Raw genomic sequence first — 19334 nt, 5'->3', positions numbered from 1 at the left:
GTGCACACCTGGCATGTCCTTGTGTGAGGAAGTGGCTAATGGCCCCGGCCGTGACTCAGACACGACTTTGAATCCTGGCCCTGCTTCACACCCGCTACATGAACTCAGAGCAATTATTTAGCCTCTTGGAATCTGTAACACCAGAATGGTACACAGGCACACACTCCCAGCAGCTGCGACGGAGACTCTGGCAGCTGAAACCAGCTTGTGGATCCCGACTTTGCCATTTCCTGGTGGGGTGACCTCGGGAAAGTCACATACCCTTTCTGAGTCCTGTTTCTCAGGTTTATAGATAGGAAAAATACTAGAACCTTCCAAGTGGTCAAAAGCCATTAAGCACCATCCACACATACATGATTCCATCACATGCGATTCCATCCACACAGCCTGGTTACATGGATCTTGGTGCCTCCCGGTTTGCCCTCCCCAAGTCTGTAAGGGTCAGACCTGTCCTGAGGCTTTTACAAGTTGCTCCAGGACCCATATAACCAAATGTCATGTTAGCAGAGGCAGTTTTGAGTCTTAAAGATATGTTTAATGAAAATCAAGCTCCATAAACAAGCGAAGCACCTACACGTGGAGAGAGGGTGAGCTGGCCATGTGACATGGGTGCCCGGAAGCCATCCCAATGGCTTTGAAGGCTTAGTCCCAATAAAGACGTGCAGCCACAGCCCTTTTGCCAGCATCTACTCACCAGGGGGCAGGCATATGGGCTCAGAACCCTGGGCATCAGGCCGCTTGCCTCCTTAGCACAGCGGGATGGGCCTGGGCCCAGACAGGACTCATTTGGAGGAGAAGCAGGAGAGCCCCGGCAGCTGCACACAGCAGAGGGTCAGGATTCCTGCCTCTGCCCACTTCTCAGGAGAAAAGCTACAGCTCCTATTTCGCCATGACCCAGAAGACTGGGTTTAGCCAGGCAAGCAGCCACTGTGGGGGCGGGTGAGGTGCCTTGATACTCAGCAGGGACACCCCTGAAGGTGGCAGTGCCACCCAGGGCTCCGCTGGGCTCAACACACAGCAACTTTGGCATCACAGTTTCACGGTGAGCCAGAGGGTGGAAATCAGCAGGGCCCTCTAACAGCACAAGGGTGAACCTGCCCGGGGTAGGCAGGAAAGGCCTGATCCGGCAAGGGGAAATAGAGGAAGTCCGCAGTCCCCTCTGCTTTTCATCCTTATGGGGACATTTGGGGACAGGTTTTCTGTTCCTGGAAGAGCAGGTTACCAGGGTTCGTAGGGCTGCCTGACAGCAACAGGTGTGTAAGCCACAGGAAAAGGTTGAGATTCAGGCCCCAGATGGCGCAGCAGCTAGGAGAGGTGGAGGAAGCCATGTGGTCACATCACACAGACAAAATGCAGGGATATGAAACAACAGTTGAGAGCTTCCCCTCTGTCTGCAGAAGCAGCTTCAGCCACCCACCCTCCCTCCTTCAATCACCACCTAACATCCCCTCCCAAGCTCACATCCAGGTGGGCCTGGGTGGTGGTAACAGGCGGTAGGGCAGATAAAGCCTGCACTGTGTGGGGTGCCTGCGAGGGGAACACTTAAGGCCGCATCACTGCCCTCGTTTTTGACGTTACGAACTGCACTTGGGTCCGTGCTCGTGTGAACTGTCAGCATCTTCTGTCACATCCCTAAGGATTTTCAGGCAATTGTCAACCTGCCTCTTCAGAGTGACAGCAGGAGCAACGTGGGGCAGCCACGGCGGGTGTGCGTGGGGGACCTGAGATGCTGATGCCGAGAAGGGGTGCAGAGGCCAAAGCCACCAAGCACCAAGCAAAGCAGATGGGCTGCCGGTGGCTGGAGAGAGCAGTCTTGACGTGGAGGCAGCAAGAAGCGTGGGCTCAGAGCCCACAGGAAGACTGTTGCCGACACCAGCCGGGAGCCCCAGTAGAGAGAGCTTCTGAGGGAAGGACGGATGGCAGCATTGACTGCTCCAGAGCCCCTGCCCGCTTCACTCCCCGTCACGCAGCAGGGGCTGGAAAGATAGGCAGACGCATGGGGGTGAGTGGCATGGCGTCACAACAGCCCCTGACCTGCAGGAGTCACACCGGGGCTAAGCTGCAGGGTGGTCTACGCCCAAGCCACCGGATCTTTCAGGGAAGCCCCAAAGACCCTGAGCCTGGTCACCGTCTCACCACATCCCATCAGGTGGCTGAGTGGCCAGGAACAGGCAAGACCTGCAAGCGCTCAACTCATCACCAAGCTCCTTTCCCACCAGACTAGCCCCGAGGCTGGTAAAGCAGAAATCACTATGTACTCCCATCATGCTCGAGCCCTTCCTTGGGGAAGATGAGGCCACACTTCACCTCATTAAATTCCCTGTCTTCCCCCAGTGGACAGGCCACAGGCCCCTGGTTGCCACTATCACTGGGACCTGCTGGTTTGATACTCGTGGTCCCCATCGGCCAACCTAACACTACCTTCGTGCTGCTTGGTTTCCCACCATGGTACTGGGCTGGTCTTCTTGGTGAAGCCCAAGCCTTTCCTGGATGACCTGTCTTTAGACCTGGCCCTACCCCACCCTGGAACGGGGGGACTGGGAACCCATACCTGTCTGTCGGTCAGGACCCCCGGCTCTGGGCGCTTCCAAGATGAAGCCAGGAGGATATAGAGCACCAACAGCCCAAAGGCCACCACCAGCATCCCAGTGCTGTTGGCAAAGACAGCCTCGCTAGGCAGACTGGAGTAAGGCTTGCTGGAGTTTTTCCTGAAGGTGAAAAAAAAAAAAATAATAACCCTCTAGACACTTTTCCAACTGTTTTTACCCAGTAAGAGACTCACTGCCACTAAGACAGGGAGACAAAGTCTTGCCCGGACCGCCTTTGCCTTGGAATTGTAGTTACCTTTTAACATCTTTCTAAGCCCCTGCCACAAAAACAAATATCTATGGAATGCTCTTTACCTATGAGAAAATTGAGGCTCAGAGTGGTGAAATTAACTTGGCCAAAGTCACACAACTAATAAACAGCACAACCAAGATTTAAGCCTAGGCCTGACCTCAAACCTTACTTGCTTTTCGTTGCCCCCACTGCCTCAGAAAAATGGAGGACAGGAGTAGTTAGGCATGCAGGCTCTGCAGTCAGACTGCCTACGTCAAATCCCAGCTCTGCCACTGCTGGCTGTGTGCCCTTAGGTATGTCACTTAACTTCTCTGGGTCTTGGTTCCTCAGTCTGTAAATGGCAATGACAACAGTACCAATGCTGTAAGGCAGTGGAGAGGATTAAATGTATTTAGGGTAATTTGTGACACACCAAAAAAAGAAAAAAAGGACTAAACCTGTTGTCACTGAGTTGATTCCAACTCATGGCGACCCCATGTGTTGCAGAATGGAACTGTGTGCACTCCAAAGGGTTTTCAATGGCTGGTTTTTTGAAAATAGATTCACTAGGCCTTTCTTCCAAGGTGCCTCTGGGTGGATTCAAACCACCAACCTTTTGGTTAATAGCCCAGGACTTGACCATTTATGACCGAAAAAAAAAAAAAAATCCCGTTACCATTGAGTTGATTCCAACTCATAGTGACCTTTAGGACAGAGTAGAACCACACCATGGTGACATGGTGGTTAAGTGCTCAGCTACTAACTGAAAGGTTGGCAGTTCAAACCCACCAGCTGCTCTGTGGGAGAAAGGTGTGGCAGTCTGCTTCCATAAAGATCACAGCCATTTATGACAGTGGGTGCTAAATCAATTTGATGCTCGATAAATATCTGCTGACCAATTTACCACTCTGAACCTAAAAAAAGACAATACCATTACCTTCCACATCAGGATCGGGCCCAACGCCAAAGGCTCTCCTCTCTTGGATGGGTCCTATGATCATAGGGTTTGTGTTTTGAAGACCCTCTCCCTCCCCGCCATCTTAGGATCAGGGGCCCCATCCCACTCACAAACTGAAGAAAAGCTTCTCGTTAATGCCAGAAACGACAGAGGCAATGGCCAGAGAGAAGATGAAGGCTCCAAAGAAGACGTGGATGGGTTTAAGGAGGTTACGCAGCCACAAGGCCGCCCAGGGCAGGAGGAAGATGGCAAAGCCCAGGAACCACTGTGGACACAAGGGAGGAAGCACCTGACAGTACTGTGTGTGACCAGAGGCACACCGGTCATCCCACCCCAGCGCCTCTGACCCATCTCTGTATGGGCCCTTCTTTCCCAACTCCACAGGCATTGCCCCACCATCACACCTAGCTTCCTCATTGTCCTCACTGTGGTCTGTCTGTTTCCATTACACAAACGTTGGAGCAACGACAAAAACACTAAATGGAAGGCTTAGCTACAGTCCCACCGTCCCAGCAAACCCAACCGTTCTTGTTTGTCTGTGCTTCCTTCCAGGTCTTGCTCCTAAAACTCCTCACTTGTATAGGGCTGACATCAGAATACAGAAACCACTTCTAAAACTGCTGCCGGGTCACAGAAAGGTGGGAGTGGGGAAGGTGGGAAAGATGGCTCACATGGTGTGTGGTTATGACCAAGTTAGCACTGGGGTCTCCAGGATGACAGGTGGGCAGTGTGATGCCCTGCTGATGCTACAGGACTTGCTCTGCACGGCCCTCTCTAGGCAAGGAGGAGAGTGAATATTTGGTGCTGAAGCAAGTGAAGGCCCGGCTGTGGGAACCCAGAGGAGGAGGGTGGAGAGAACTCACCTGGCAGGCGAAGAGGAAGACGGTGGTGATCCCCAGCCAGCTGTGCAGGGAGTAGAGGTTGTTGATGTGTTTTTGGTTGTGAAACTTAAAGACGGCTACCAGCCCCAGCACCGTCAGCACGAAGGCCATCAGGTGCAGGGCTGCATGGAGGACTTTCCAGGGCAGCTTGGGCCCCACCCAGGACTGGGGCAGGCGGTACACCAGCGATGCTGCAGGAGAGAGCAGTTCCCAGGCTTGACCTCTCCCCTCACATCAGGGGAGCCACCCCAATGTGACCACACACAGCCTCCCAACACCTTCATGGTGTATGGGGGGAGGAAGGAGGAAGCCTTAGGACATCAGTATCAGTTCCTTAGCATCTTCTTTCCTTTCATTAGCCACAAGGGAGGGAGAGAAGGGACAGTGAGTGATCCAAAAGGAGGAGCAGCTTCCTTGGACCTGCCATTCGATCATTACAATCATAAACCCAGCGCGTACGATGTTTGCCAGGTAACGAACATGGTTACATTTATCATTTCATCTGATTCGCACAACCAAGGTTAGTTGTCAAGGGTCAGACAACCAAGGTCCAAGTCCTGGCTCTGCCTGTTATTAGCTGTTTGGCCTCTCCTCTCTAAGTCTCAGTTTCCTCATCTGCAAAATAGGAATAACAATAAAGCCTACCTCACAGGCTTGTTTTAAGAACTAACAACACATGGTTGAGTGGCTAGTTAGCAATGTCATCACTCTTCACGTTTTACAAGTGGGAAAAATGAGGCTCCAATGCACAGTGTTGAATGCACAGGGCAAAGATGGTAAGAGACAGGGTCTGGGTCTGGGAGGCCTAAGTAGATCCCTTACTCAGGGGCCTGATGGTTCCATGAGGGGCTTCAACTTCCTACTCCCTCAAGCAGGAGTCAGCAAACTATCATGCACAGGCCAAATCCAGCCCACTACCTGTATTTGTTAATAAATTTTTCTTGCAACACAGCCACGATCACTCATTTATGAATTGTCTATGGCTGCTCTCATACAACGGCAGAGTCGAGTAGCTGCAACACAAATCACATGGCCTGCAAAACCTAAAAGGTTTACTATCTGGCCCTTTACAAAAAAAAGTTTGCTGACCTTGCCCTAGAGTACTTATGAAACTGCCCTTCTCAGATGTTCCCTTTCTCACCACTTCTTCCCCCAAATGACACCTGGGCCCAGTGACAGCCCAACCAGCCCCACCCCCATGGCCCCAAACCCAACACCGATGAAGGCCAGCCCTGGAGAGGGAATGCACTGGCCCATCCAGACCTGGGCCATCTCAGCCTGCCCATGCTGACCACTTACTCACCAGCTCCGTAGAGCACGACCATGCCAGTAACCATGAGCACTGGGTGCCAGTTGAATTGGAGGTTGCTGGAGTCCCAGGCAAAGCCACCACGCCAGTACTGCATCCAGTAGATGGTGAAGAGGATGCAGAGTGAGCCCAGGGACCCCAGCATCAGGCAGCACAGGTAAAACCGTCTCACAGCCATTGTGCTCTAGCACTTCTAGGGGAAAGGAAGATGTCATATATCCCTGCTGGCTTGGCTGCACCCCACACGCAGGCTAAAGGAGGCAATGGTGACCTCACTCTTGGCCTGTGGGGTGGATGCTTTTTGTCTCAGTTCCCCTGCCATCGACCTGGGCACTGCCCCATGAGGCCTTGATGGCTGGGCAGGTCAGATCTCTGGTTAGGACAGTGAGTAAGCCCCACCCAGCACCTGGCCCTGCACAGCGCAGCAAGCTCAGACGGTGGCTGGCCCTGAGAACACCTCCTCTGCTGCAGCTGGAAGCCAAGGCTCTGGGCCAGAGCCCTGGAACTAGTTCCCCTCACAGGCCATGTAAAGCTGGTTCCAGTCAGTAAACAACCAGAACCACCCCCCAGAAGAATTGGATATCTGCAGGAAAGAAGGGACGAATCAAAATCCAGTCTAGACCATACAAATGCTCAGGCCTTCGGTTCTAAGGTAAGGAGGCAACATCACCATCTGAAAGGAACACACACACACACACACACACACACACACACACACACTGCTATAGGCTAGCTAGCTGGAAGTCCCGTGGTCTCCCTCTAGAGAAATACTCTGCCCCAGATCGGAAACTTTCTGGGGACTAATACTCCTACTGGGGAGGTAAGATGAGGCCTTCACTCCAGAGTGCCCACATTCCGCATGTTGAATCAAGTGATACCCTCAGCTGTCCCCAGGCTTGAGACTTCTGCTTTCTCTTCCTCTGTGGCAAGTCCAGAGGAGGGAGGAGGAAGCAAGAACTCACGGTCCAGAAAACAGGAGGTTTATTTTGAGATTTCCACATGTACTTCATAAACTCAGAAGCCAACTGTGGTTCAGGCACGGCCCCTCTTAAAAGCCAAGCAAGTGGGTGTGGGGGTTGTTGGCAGGCAAGTGTGCAAAGCCACAAGAATGCGCCTACTTTCAGCTAATTGTAGGCAGCATGGGCCCAAGCCTTCAAGGCAGTCAGCCAGGCCCATACATTCACAACAAGAAGGTGACAATGTGGCTTCCTGCAATTGAGGTCTTTCAATTTGAAGCAGCTAACAGAAAAAGAAAAAAAAAAAAAACAGGAGACCCCTAAAATATCCAAATAACTCTCAAGGATGTAAAACACTTGGTTCCTCCCCTTTAAACCTAGTGGCAGGCTGAAAGAATAGTCACCTGGGCGCCGATTCTTATTAACTGATGGACCTTGAGCAAATCACTTAACACTTGTAGAACTCAGTCTTCTCATCTGAAAGAAAGGTATGACAATAAGAAGAACACTATTTATAGAACACCAGTGATGAATAAGGAGCCTAGGTGGTACATGAGCGGTTTGACTGACCGCCAACCAAAAAGGTTGGTAGTTTGAATCCACCCAGCATCTTGGAAGAAAAGGCCTGACAATCTGCTTCCATAAAGATTATAGCCAAGGAAACCTTATAAAGCAGTTCTAGTCTCTAACACATGGGGTTACCACGAATCAGGGGTTGACTCAACAGCAACTAACAAGAGTCATGAATGAACAGATACCACACTAAAACCTTACACATATTATCCCATTTACTCCTCTTAACAACCCCGTGAGGGATTATCTTCATTTTACAGATGAGAAAACTAAGGTTCAGAAAGATTAATTAACTAGTGTTAAAAACCCATTACCCTTGAGTTGATTCTGACTCATAACAACCCTGTAGGACACAGTAGAACTGCCCCATAGGATAGTGTTTCCAAGGAATATCCAGTGGATTCGAACTGCTGACCTTTTGGTTAGCAGCAGAGCTCATAACCACTGAGCCGCCAGGGTGTTAGAACCCAGTAAGTGGGTGAGAGTTTCAGATCTTTGTCTGTCTGGGTTTAAGGCCCATGGCTTTTCCTTGACCACAGGTTGTCAGAAGATCAAGTAGCAAAATGTGTGAAAGGATATGGTGAGAATAAAGTATTATACACATCTGTTATTGTCGTTACAGCATTTCATCCTAAGTGCTAACAAAAACCAGAAGCTCGTGGTCCCTGTGCCTGAGCCTCTCGGTGGCCCTGATTCCATGCCATGTCAACTCTCTCCATGCCAGGTGCTCACCTAAGCCCAGAACAGACACTGGGCTCTCACAAGGTGATCCACATTGGCAATAATCCTTGAGAAAGAAAAGTCTGAGAGCTGGAGGGGAAAAACAAGCTCCTGTGAGGCTGGCAGAAGACAATCATGCCACCAGCTTCCTAGAAGCCTCATGACTCGACTACTGGGCTCATGGATGTGCACCCAGCCACAGAGCTGTTCCCTTAATTCCTGCAGGGCAGAGGAAGTTTCAGGCCACCAGAGACAAAAACAAAGTAAATATAGCTCCCAAAGGGCTGTATCCACCCCTAGAAGAGATGATTGCAGGAAGGGCCTGGATTACTGCTCTGTGAGTGACTTGGAAGAGATAATGAGGACAGTTTCTTAACAGAGGGCTCAGAGGTTATATTATTCTGCTCACAGTACACAGATAAGCCCTCCCTTTGCCTGAAATAAAAAAGCAAAGCAGAAAAAAAAGGAAGAGTGAATGCAGTGAACATTGCAAAGCAAATGCCGAGCATAACCTCTTATTTAGTCTGAAGAGAGCAGCCTGTGTTATGATTTCAGGATGGGCACACCACGGTTTGGTCTCCTTTCCTGCCCTTGTTTTGTAAAGCCCCATTGTAAGGCAGGGGTTGGCAAACTCTTCTGCAGAGAAAGGGCCAGATGGTAAATAGGTTTTGCAGGCCATGTGGTCTCTGCCACAGCTGTGTCATCAACCCTGCGGGTGTAGTGCAAGGGCAGTCATAGACAAGTGAGTATGGCTGTGTTCCAATAAAACTTTTACTTAATTTTACTTAGATATTGAAATACGAAATTCATAAAATTTTCACATGTCACAAGTCTTTTTTTTTTTTTCCAATCATTTAAACACCTAAAAACTACCCAGGCAGGCCAGATTTGGCCTGTGGATTGTAGTGTCAACCCTCATCTGGTAAGTGTACTCTCTAATACTCTCCCTGATCACTTGGTAGAAAGGATTCATCCCCATCCCGGTTGAGCTAAAACAGATCGGGTTCAGGGGTAAGAAATGGGTACCTCCCATTGTAGATAAAGGAACAGAAAGTCATTTGCGACTCACCCTTCACAGGTGGATGAGGGAATTTTAGGAATCCTAAAAACCAGACTTGGAGTTAAAGTCTTAAACCCTTATATTACAGCTCAAAATACCGGGGGCCCAAAGTGAGTGGCAGAGCAGGTACAGGGATCCAAGTCCACGCCCCTTCGGCTCCCAGGATTCCTCACCTCCAAATGTAGCTTTCTGTGAATTCAGGTGAGGAAGTCAGGACCCAGGAGAGAGGAGTCCAAAATTCTATTCAGGAGCTAGGTAAGCAAGGTCTTCCTTAGCACCAGAGCGATTACAAACCCGCCCTTCGGACCGTTTTCAGGTCTCGCTCAAATGACGGAAAAACAGTTCCAGAAACTTGGGAGCTGACTGCTGACTTCCCTGTTGGGCTCTAGGTCCCAGCTAACCTTGGATGACCATTAGGGCGAGGGGCTCCGCCTACTGTCTTTCGTGTCTTTATAACCACCACCTGTGGAATGAAGGGCACGGAGAACTGTGCCCATCACCCAAAAGAAAAAAACTGAGACCAAGCGAGTTTTGACAGCGCGAAGCGGGGTGGTAGCAGAGACAGCGCTCGAACCCAGGTCCCTGAACTCCCAGCCCGGGCTCTTTCTTACTACTGAACCACACTGGGACGCAGGGAAGCCAGGGTCTCCGAGATCCACCTCCTCCCACTCGGCGCTGCTACCTCCGGAGCTTCGAGGAAATCGAGTCAGGGGCTACCAAGGACAGCCGCACGCAACCGGCACCGCCGACCCGCCCTCTTATAGCCCCTCAACACTTCCGGTCCCGCGCAAAGCCGCCTGGGAAATGAAGTCAAAGGCTCGAGGTCGCCGGAGGAGGCAGGCGCGCCCAGGTGCTGACCTTTCCCCCCTCTTCCCGTTACTCCATGGGCATTTCTTCCCCAACGCCGAGGTTCCAGGGACCAGGAGCGCCGCGAAAGTCCTGCCTGTTCCTCAGCCCCCATCCCCTGGAGCGGAAATTTTCGGGCTGACGCGAAGCCTCCCGGCAGCGGCTGGTCCTCAGCAGAGCTGCGCACGGCGTGGGCGGGGAGCTCTGGTCAGCACGTGGCAACACTGGGGGGGGCCAGGGGAACGGAGACCCAGGGCAGCGAGAGCCCACACGTGGCGACAGACTGGCCATAGAGCCGGGAGAGAAAGCCGAGCACGGCAGGTAGAACAGTGCAGACGGGGCCCTCAGCCGCCATCTACTTCCGGCGTTTAAAACAGGTTTCCGGAAGCCAGGGCGGTGTCCCCATGGCAACCGACGAGGGCTCCAAGAGGTGAGTGGGGGTGGATAAAGAGTGGGTAAAGTGATCAGAAGTCAGGATTTTTGTTGTTGTTGGTTTTGTTTTCTTGCGAAGATAATAATCACGCCGTTAAGTTGACTGGGAAGGGGGAGGAGGACTGCTCAGGGGAAAGGGAAGGAGGTAGGTAGCAGTAGACAACTGAAGAGCTTTCGTTACCTTGTGAATCACCACTGCCCTAAACTGGAGGGATAAAATCATCCTTCCCGCGGGCGTGGCGGCGTGCGTGTCTGTATAAGGGGTCGTCACAGCAGCCCCCTGTGGTGGCCCGTCAGGGCCGCAGTTCCCAGTGAGCAAGGTACTCACGGGCTGGTTTGTGCGGCATGTACTAATCTGTAGTGAACGATTTCACATGGGTTTCATGTAGTGAAATCGTTCACTACAGATAAGTAAATAAAAATAAGCCCGTGCATACCTTGCTTACTGGTTAATTCCTCCCTGCGTGAAGTAGTGGTCAGGAGCACGGGCTTTGGCGTCACATCTGGTTATGAATTCTGGCTCTGCTCAATTGCCAACTGTATGACCCGGGGGAATTAGCTGAACTCCCCACCCTGTGTCCCCCCTGTAGAAGAGGAATCATTCTTTTCCACCTTGCGGCGATGAAAGGGGATTGTCTTGGCTGACAAGTTGTATGTTGTGCCTGGTGCACAGGTGATGACTGTCATGGGTTGAATTGTGTCCTCCCAAATGTGTGTCAACTTGGCTAGGCCATGATTCCCAGTATTGTGTGGTCGTCTACCATTTTGTGATCTGATGCGACAATCCTATGTGTTGTAAATCCTAGTTTCTATGATGTTAATGAGGGAGGATTAGAGGCAGTTATGTTAATGAGGCAGGACTCAATCTACAGGATTAGGTAGTATTTTGAATCAATCTCTTTTGAGATATTAAAAGAGAGAAGTGAGCAGAGAGGAGAGGGACCACATACCACCAAGAAACAAGAGCTGGGAGCGGAGCTTGTACTTTGGACCCGGGGTCCCTGTTCTGAGAAGCTGCTAGAGTAGGGGAAGATTGATGACGAGGACCTTCCCCTAGAGCCAACAGAGAGAAAGCCTTGCCCTGGAGCTGGCGCCCTGAATTCGGACTTCTAGCCTCCTAAATTGTGAGACAATAAATTTCTGTTTGTTAAAGCTTGTGGTATTTCTGTTATAGCAGCACTAGATAACTAAGACAATGGCTCTCAATATCATTTGATAAATGAGGAAACAGGGTTCAGAGAGACCACGTTCATACATCCAGTAAGCTGGGATTTCTACACCTGGTGATGTGGACAAGGTTCCATAACCCCTCAGAGCCCCAGTGTAAAATGTGGATCATATGCACAGCAATGGCTACTCCTCAAGGTGAGTGTAGGATTAAATAAGATAAACATGAAAAGAGTTTGTAGATTTCAAAATGCTTTACAGATGTTAATTGCTCTTTAGCACTTCAAAGCATTTTAAAATTTATTTATAGATTTCATCCAGCAGGGGTCACAGGACACTTCCCACCCCCCCAGCCCCCAGCAGCTTCTGGACCTTGGAAAATATGAAAATAAAGGCCCAGGTCGCTTTACCTGATGTCACTGTGTTGCTACCATAACCTGAAAGATTTAAGTTTTACAGGAGAGCAATATTTCCTCTCAGGTTTTTCTGCCTGCACCACTTCCTACTTCCTTCTCCTGTGCCAACATTTTTGCTCCCTGGTTACTTATCAGCCTGTCAGTAATACAAGAGGCAGCATAGTGCAGTGGCTAAGGGCACAGACTCTGGACCCAGACTGCCTAGATCTGAATCCCAGCTCTGCCACTTACTAGCTATGTGACCGGGGACAAATTATTTTTACCTCTTTGGGCCTCAGTTTCCTCATCTGTAAAATGGGCAACATAATAGTATATCTTCTCCTTCATAGGGTTATTCTGAAGCTGAAATAATGCTAGTGCTTAGAACAGTCCCTGACACATTGTAAGTGCTATATAAGGGCTTGCTGCTGTTGTTATTAATAGTATTAATATTTTCATTATTATTTGCCCAGACAGTTACTCTTCTCCATTATTCCCGTAGATCGCTTTGAACTCAAGAGCTTTGGGTTGAGAAGGTTCCAGGCATGGAGAGAGGTTTGCGGGTGAGGGTTCCTAGGAGCAGGGGCCCATGATGAGAATTTGCATTTCCACACCAGATATACTGAATTGGAATCTACATTTTAACAAGATCACCAGGTGATTCTCATGTATAATAAATTTGAGAACCACTGCTTTACTAATGGAGCCCAGGTGGCACAGTGGTTAAGAGCTTGGCTGCTTACCAAAAAGTCAGCAGGTCGAATCCACCAGCTGCTTCTAGAAACCCTGTGGGGCAGTTCTGCTATGTCCTATGGGGTCATTATGAGTCGGAATCAGCTCCACAGCAACAGGGTGTTTTTTACAGGCTCTACTAGTGGTTCTCAGAATTGGTCCCTAACCAGCAGTATTAGCATGGCCTGGGAACTTGGTGGAAATGGAGATTATCAGCAGGGGTCTGAACTGGTTGGAAACCCTGCCTAGGAGTGACTAGGGTAGTTAGGTAGTGTTGTGGGTTTTGTTTACTGATGCATCCCAAATACCTAGAGTGATACCTGGCACATAGTACCAAAAAAGGCCTTCAATAAATATTGTATTAATGTATTTTTTTTTTTTTTTTACATTTAATTGTGGTTTAGGTGAAAGTTTACAGAGCAAATTAGTTTCCCATTCAACAATTTATACACAGATTGTTTTGTGACATTTGGTTGCAACCCCCTGAATGTGTCGGCATTCCCCCCCTTCCTCCCTGGGTTCTCATGTCCATAGCTTTCCTGCCTCTACGGTCCTTCTGAACTTTGCTTTTCGGCAAATGCTGCCCTTTAGGTCTCCTACAGGTGATTGTTCTGAGGTATACATTCCTCACTGCTGTTCTTGTTCATTTTATAGGCCTGTCTGTCGTATGGCTATAATGTGGTCTCCGGAAGTGATTTTAATTCCAAGTCTGAAACGTGTCTAAGGGCCATAGCCTGGAGGGTTCCACCAGTCTCTATCAGACCAGTACGTCTGGTCTTATTTATGAGTTTGAATTTTGTTCTACATTTATCTCCCACTCTGTCCATGACCTACTGTTGTGGTCCCAGTCAGAGCGGTCAGTAGTCACAGCCAAACATCAGCTAGTTTTTCTGGTTGCAGGCTAGTGGAGGCTGTGGTTCATGTGGCCCATTGGTCCTTTGGACTAATTGTTTCCTTGAGTCTTTGGCTTTCTTCACTCTTCTTTGCTGCAGAGAGGAAGAGACCACTTATTGTATCTTAGATGGCCACTCACAAGCTTTTCAGACCCTAGTTGCTGCTCACCGAGGTATGATGTAGGACATCGTCTGTATGGATTATGATAAACCAGTTGACCTAGATGTCCCCCAAGACTATGGTCCCTAGCCCTCAAGCCCAGTATCTCAGTCCCGGGAGGTGTGTGGTTATGACTAAGAAGTTTTCATGACTGTGTCCCCAGTGCACACTGTTGCATACGTGGGTATATTTACAGCATGTACACATATATACATATGTGGGTGTGCCTCATATGCCCTCCTACCCCTGTTCAGCTTATCTATCTACTTGTACATTGTCGTTTGCTGTTACTGTTTCAGGACTGTGTACGTATTAGTATTTGCCCTTGTTGTCTTTTGCTCTTGCATACCTTTGGGTGTATTCCGTCACCTTGATTATGTTGTGCTGATTTCTCCCACATTGTGTATTCTCTCTCCTTCACCAAAGGTATCAACGCTTTTCTAACCTCTCCTTTTTTATCGCCCCAACAGGCCCTTGCCTTAGAGCACGAGAAACAGCTCTGATTTGGAGGATCTAGACGCTGCTCCCTCAGTGCTGGGGAGAGAGCCAGCAGCTGTGTTCTGGAAGACTGTGGAATGTGCCCTTGGAGGCCCAAGAGAGCAGAAGGAAGATGCTCCAGACCAGTAACTACAGCCTGGTGCTCTCTCTGCAGTTCCTGCTGCTATCCTATGACCTCTTTGTCAATTCCTTCTCGGAGCTCCTCCGAATGGCTCCCGTCATCCAGCTGGTGCTCTTCATGTGAGTTCAGTGAGTGGGTCTGGAAGGCTGAACCCAAGCAGTTTGAAGGGCTGACAGTTCTGATTTAGCATTTTAAAGGTATTAATAGAGAAATATCAGGGATAATAAAGTTTAACATCATCCTGGGTACTCCATGGTGCATAGATACAGTCACAAGTCTTGTTTTTATATCCTTCTAACAAGGGTTGGGGATAAGGGCAATAGTTCACATAGGAAGTAAGAGACAGACTGCTGACTGAATCATTTTCCCCATCTGTGAGCAGAAGTATTATCTTACATTGCCACGAAAGAGGATTACAAAATGGCAGGGTAAAAAGAGGGCAAGTATAGTAGGAATCCCATAGGACTGAAGCTGTTGACATTTATCCTCCACCATGATTTCTAGACCCTGAGTTCAGTTTCTAAGCTGAAAACCACTGTCTTGGACATGATCTCCCTTTATTCACAAGTACTTTCTGGCCTGCCAGACACTGTTCTGGTCGCACGGTAAACCTGACAAGTTCCTGCTCTTGTGGGGCTTACATTCTAGTGGAGAGAGAATGAATACATGAAGAGAAATAAGTTCAGATAGCAATAGCTGTTATACAATAAGTATAAAGTAGCTGGGCTGGGAAGGTAAGGGCTACTTTAGGTAATGTGGCTAAAGGAAAGCCTCTCTGAAGAGCAGACATTTGGACTGAATCTTGAATGACACTCAGGAGCCAGCCAGGCAGAAATCAGGGGGAAAGGCATTGTGGTCTTGCTAGATGAAACTGTCTGATGGGACCAGGTTATGTGACAGGGCTGGCATTTGCTGGATATAAGGAGGAAACTAGCTTCTCCTCAAAGTACCTAGTAGGTAATTGAGTTAAGAGTGTCAGAGCAAGAAAGCCTGGTCTGTGAACTGCAGCTCACCTGATGGAGCTAGCAGGTAATTGTAAGTTGATATCATTTGGATCCCAAAGCCCATGCTGTCTATAGGGAGTTTCAATGAGTATATCCCAAGGGAAGGACAGACTTCATGGTGTCCCCCAGGATTTAGGGTCAGCACTGGGTCCTCACATAGACCTTCATTTGGCTGTATCTTGCTTTATGTGTCTGCAGCATCCAGGATATTGCAATCCTCTTCAACATCATCATCATTTTCCTCATGTTCTTCAACACCTTCGTCTTCCAGGCTGGCCTGGTCAACCTCCTGTTCCATAAGTTCAAAGGGACCATCATCCTGACAGCTGTGTACTTCGCCCTCAGCATTTCCCTTCATGTCTGGGTCATGGTAAGAGTGCAGCTCTGAATCCTGAATCCTGAAAGGACTAGCAATCCCTTTCTTCCGGGAACCGGGCATAACATAAAGGATTCTATGAGATGAATCGTTCTTTTACCTCTCACAGAATCCTGGATAGGAAACAGGTGAAATGATAAAGTGATCAAGGCTAGAGCTAGGCACAGAAAGTTTCATGAAGTACTTTTTTTGCCCAACAGTATGTGTTGAAGGACAGCCTGACCCAAGAGTTGAGGACATTTCTTGAACATTCCATCCACCTGTGCCCCACCTGTGCTAAAACAAAAAGTTGAATCTGTTTCATTAGCTGTTATGGCATGTGGGTGCTAATTCAGGGTATTAGGCATCAGTGTCCTGTGACTAGTGCTGTAGGCAAGGAACGTTGCTGGAAACTAGCCGTTCAAGAGGGCTCCTTGCCTTCTAATGCTCACACCCTCTGCCTAGTTCCCATCACTTACACTGGGAGGACCGGCCTTTGGTCTAACATGGGTCGCAGAGCAGAGCCAGTTTTCATGGTCTCAGATTTCTTGTGCTTGACCAATTTTTCCATCTCTTTGAGTCTCTCATCTGCTTCTCGTGTACTTATCTTCATGGAACACCTTAAAACCTCAGAGCCTGAAAACCTAGTCACTTTTTTTCTGAAGCCACCTTCTTAGACCGAGCTTTTCCTTGTGACTCGACGGGAGAGCGGAGTTCACAGGAAGGCAGCAGAGGGCTGTCTGGGCTCTGGTTCCTGGAGCCAAAACAGGTCCTGGCTTTGTGCCATAAAGCTGGTAATCTGATTAAACCCTGAGTGCACCAGGCCTTTATCTGACAGGAGCTGAGCCTGAGATTTTCAAGGCTGAACTCCTGAGAATCATTTCCTCTTGGCACAGGCTATCAAATGAAAGGGGATAAATTACTTAGTTCAAACTTCCTCCCTCAGGGTTAAAAGGCATTCCCTTTGCAGCATAAAAGGGAGCTTGGGTCTCCTTTGAGAAACACTCCTTGGGGTTGTGGAAAGGAGGGTGAGATTAGCATGATTTTAAACCAAGTGGGATAGCTTCAGCTAACCAAATTGGAGATGTTTGGGTCTCATCTGGCCACTGACCTTTCCCTGTCTCCTCATATCTCCTCCAGAACTTACGCTGGAAAAACTCCAACCGTTTTGTCTGGACAGATGGCCTTCAAACACTATTTGTATTTCAGAGACTAGGTAAGGACCAGACCAATGTCAGGCTTAACCTTGATCCCACATATGGCTCTGGCAGTGAGGGTCTTGACCCAGGCTTCTCAGCCTCTCACAGCTGGTGTGGAATGGTTTGGACAGCCCTGTCACCACTGATGCCACAAGCAGGAGAGGTTACGCCCTCTGCTGTTGCTGGGAGACAGGGCCCCTCAGCCTCTTTACCTGTTCTTACCCTGAAATGAATACTCAGGCGCCCCCCTGTGGCCTCTTTTCTGTCTTACCCACAGCAGCAGTGCTGTACTGTTACTTCTACAAGCGGACGGCTGTGAGGCTGGGGGATCCTCGCTTCTACCAGGACTCTCTGTGGCTGCGCAAGGAGTTCCTGCAAGTCCGACGGTGACCTCTTCTTGTCACACTGATGGATGCGTCACCTTCCTGACGGAAGCCACATTCGCTGCTCTGAAGGGGCAGTTGGCCCTGTGCACGAGGAGACAGGTTGGCTTTCCCAGCACAGGCTCAGGCCAGGGTGTTCAGCGTTCAAGAAGAGCCTCCACCTTGCACGTTAAAATGTCCCTAGTACAGACTCCAGTACGTATTCCTGTACTTCCTTCCTGCCTCAGTTCTTCTCCCTGTCCTCTCCTGCTCCATACCGTCCACTTCTCTGAACTGTTACTTACAGAGAGCTCTGTGGCTTTTTGTTTAGGCCAGTACAGGAGAACCTCCTAGCACCCACATTCCTGGCACCACACACTAATGACTGAAGGGTGCAAAGAGTGATATTTATGTACTCCTGACTGATCATACCTTAGATGCTTAGGTTTTTTATCCAAGGTACTTTTTTTTTTTTTTATGTTTTCTAAATAGGAAATAAATGGATTTTTTTCCATAAATGTTGGAGTCTCTCTATCAAGTCATGTGTGCCAGATCCTAGCCTCAGCATTTACTTGACTCAGTGGACAGATTGTGCCACAAATCAAATACATGTGTTTATTGAGCCCTCTTTTAAGTACAAGGTATTTCTGAGACATTCAAGATGTAATCCAATGTCCCACCCTCCGCCCCTGGAGCTCCAGACTTCTGTGCTTCGTCCAGATGTCCCCCTGACCCAGCAGAAGCCTAAACTGCCTTCAAAAGAGTAAAAATGTGCCTTTTTCTGCTTTGGCAAGAGAAATCTTTAAAATTCATATGCCCATAGTATTTGTTTTTTTTTTGCCAGAATAATACATAACAAACCACCACCAAACTTCAGTGAAGTACAATAATAAACAGTTTTTTGGCTTGTTAGTCTGTGGGGTTCAGCTATTCTGGGCTGGGCTGCGGTGCTTTCAGCTGGGCCTGCTCACGTGCCTGTGGGCAGCTGTGAGTTAGCTAGGCGGCTCTGAGGAGCTGGGTCAGGCTCACTCATACGCCTTGGGAATCGGTCAGGTTGGAATCCCTACTGAGAATTTGCATTTCTAACAAGTTCCCAAGGTGATGCTAATGCTACTGGTTAGGGACCAATTCTGAGAACCACTGGTAGGGCAGCAGTTCTCAAAATTTATTATACATAAGAATTAGCTGGGGAGCTCATTAAACAGTAGATTCTGATCCAGTATATCTGGGGTGGACATGCAAACTCTCAGCAGGGGTTCAGACAGGTACAAACCGGCCGAAGTCCTGCTTGGAATCCTTTGGCTGTTGGCTAATCTAGGATGGCCTCAGCTGGAACGACTGCTACTCAGCTCTGGTCCGCATGACTTGTCCTCCGGCAGACTGGCTGGCTTCACACGGCCATAGCAGAGGGCAAGAGCGAGCAGGCCCCAGTGTGCAATCTCATCTCAAGCCTCTGCTCGTGTCTCTTAATCTCCCGTTGATCAAACTGAGTCATGTGGCTGAGCCCAGAGTCCGACTGGGAAAGCAATACAGAGTTCCATGGCAAAAGGTGTGGGTGCGGGGAGAGGTGAAGAATTGTGTCATTAATTCAGTCGGTCTACCGCACCATAGACTTGCTCTGTGAAACTCATTATTCAGACGTGCTTTAGAGCACGGCTGGCAGACTTCTTCCGTGAAGGGTCACATAGTAAATATTTTGGGCTTTCACAGTCTGGTCTCTGTCACAACAACTCAGCTCTACCACTGTTGCATGAAAGCAGCCACGGACAATATGTAAATGAAGGAGCAGGACTGTGTTCCAGTAAAACTATTTTTAGACACGGAAATGTGAATTTCATGCAGTTTTCATGTGCCACAAAATATTATTATTTTGATTTTCTTCCAACCGTGTAA

General features: G+C 49.1%; 2 protein-coding genes across 18 annotated transcripts; one reads left to right on the top strand and one right to left on the bottom strand.

Moving 5' to 3' along the window:
- Positions 1 to 513: 513 nt before the first annotated feature.
- On the bottom strand, positions 514 to 10247 carry LOC100655486 (lysosomal membrane ascorbate-dependent ferrireductase CYB561A3). 14 transcript variants are annotated; one of them, XM_064287974.1, is made up of 8 exons: positions 10136 to 10247; positions 7329 to 7401; positions 5963 to 6161; positions 4642 to 4850; positions 3889 to 4043; positions 3011 to 3172; positions 2552 to 2708; positions 514 to 1976 (listed from the first exon to the last, which is right to left on the bottom strand). In XM_064287974.1, the coding sequence occupies exons 3-8, from the start codon at positions 6144 to 6146 to the stop codon at positions 1953 to 1955; spliced, it is 891 nt and encodes a 296-aa protein (XP_064144044.1). In that variant the 5' UTR covers positions 6147 to 6161; positions 7329 to 7401; positions 10136 to 10247; the 3' UTR covers positions 514 to 1952. The 14 variants fall into 14 exon arrangements, 13 of the variants coding, with proteins under 13 accessions (XP_064144044.1, XP_064144047.1, XP_064144043.1 ...); XM_064287977.1 differs by having other exon boundaries at positions 5963 to 6158; XM_064287973.1 differs by lacking the exon at positions 10136 to 10247 and adding an exon at positions 9960 to 10017.
- TMEM138 (transmembrane protein 138) lies at positions 10067 to 17910 on the top strand. Of its 4 annotated transcripts, none has more exons than XM_023559698.2 (5): positions 10067 to 10127; positions 14373 to 14640; positions 15724 to 15895; positions 17021 to 17096; positions 17357 to 17906. In XM_023559698.2, exons 2-5 carry the CDS (start codon positions 14513 to 14515, stop codon positions 17467 to 17469), a joined length of 489 nt encoding a protein of 162 aa, XP_023415466.1. In that variant the 5' UTR covers positions 10067 to 10127; positions 14373 to 14512; the 3' UTR covers positions 17470 to 17906. The 4 variants fall into 4 exon arrangements, with proteins under 4 accessions (XP_023415466.1, XP_010597433.1, XP_003419415.1 ...); XM_010599131.3 differs by lacking the exon at positions 10067 to 10127 and adding an exon at positions 10240 to 10330; XM_003419367.4 differs by lacking the exon at positions 10067 to 10127 and adding an exon at positions 10347 to 10553.
- Positions 17911 to 19334: the final 1424 nt, after the last annotated feature.

Source organism: Loxodonta africana, chromosome 7 (assembly GCF_030014295.1).
Source record: "Loxodonta africana isolate mLoxAfr1 chromosome 7, mLoxAfr1.hap2, whole genome shotgun sequence".
NCBI lineage: Eukaryota > Metazoa > Chordata > Mammalia > Proboscidea > Elephantidae > Loxodonta > Loxodonta africana.
The sequence above is the reverse complement of the archived record's forward strand: the minus strand, read 5'-3'. Positions and strand labels throughout refer to the sequence as shown.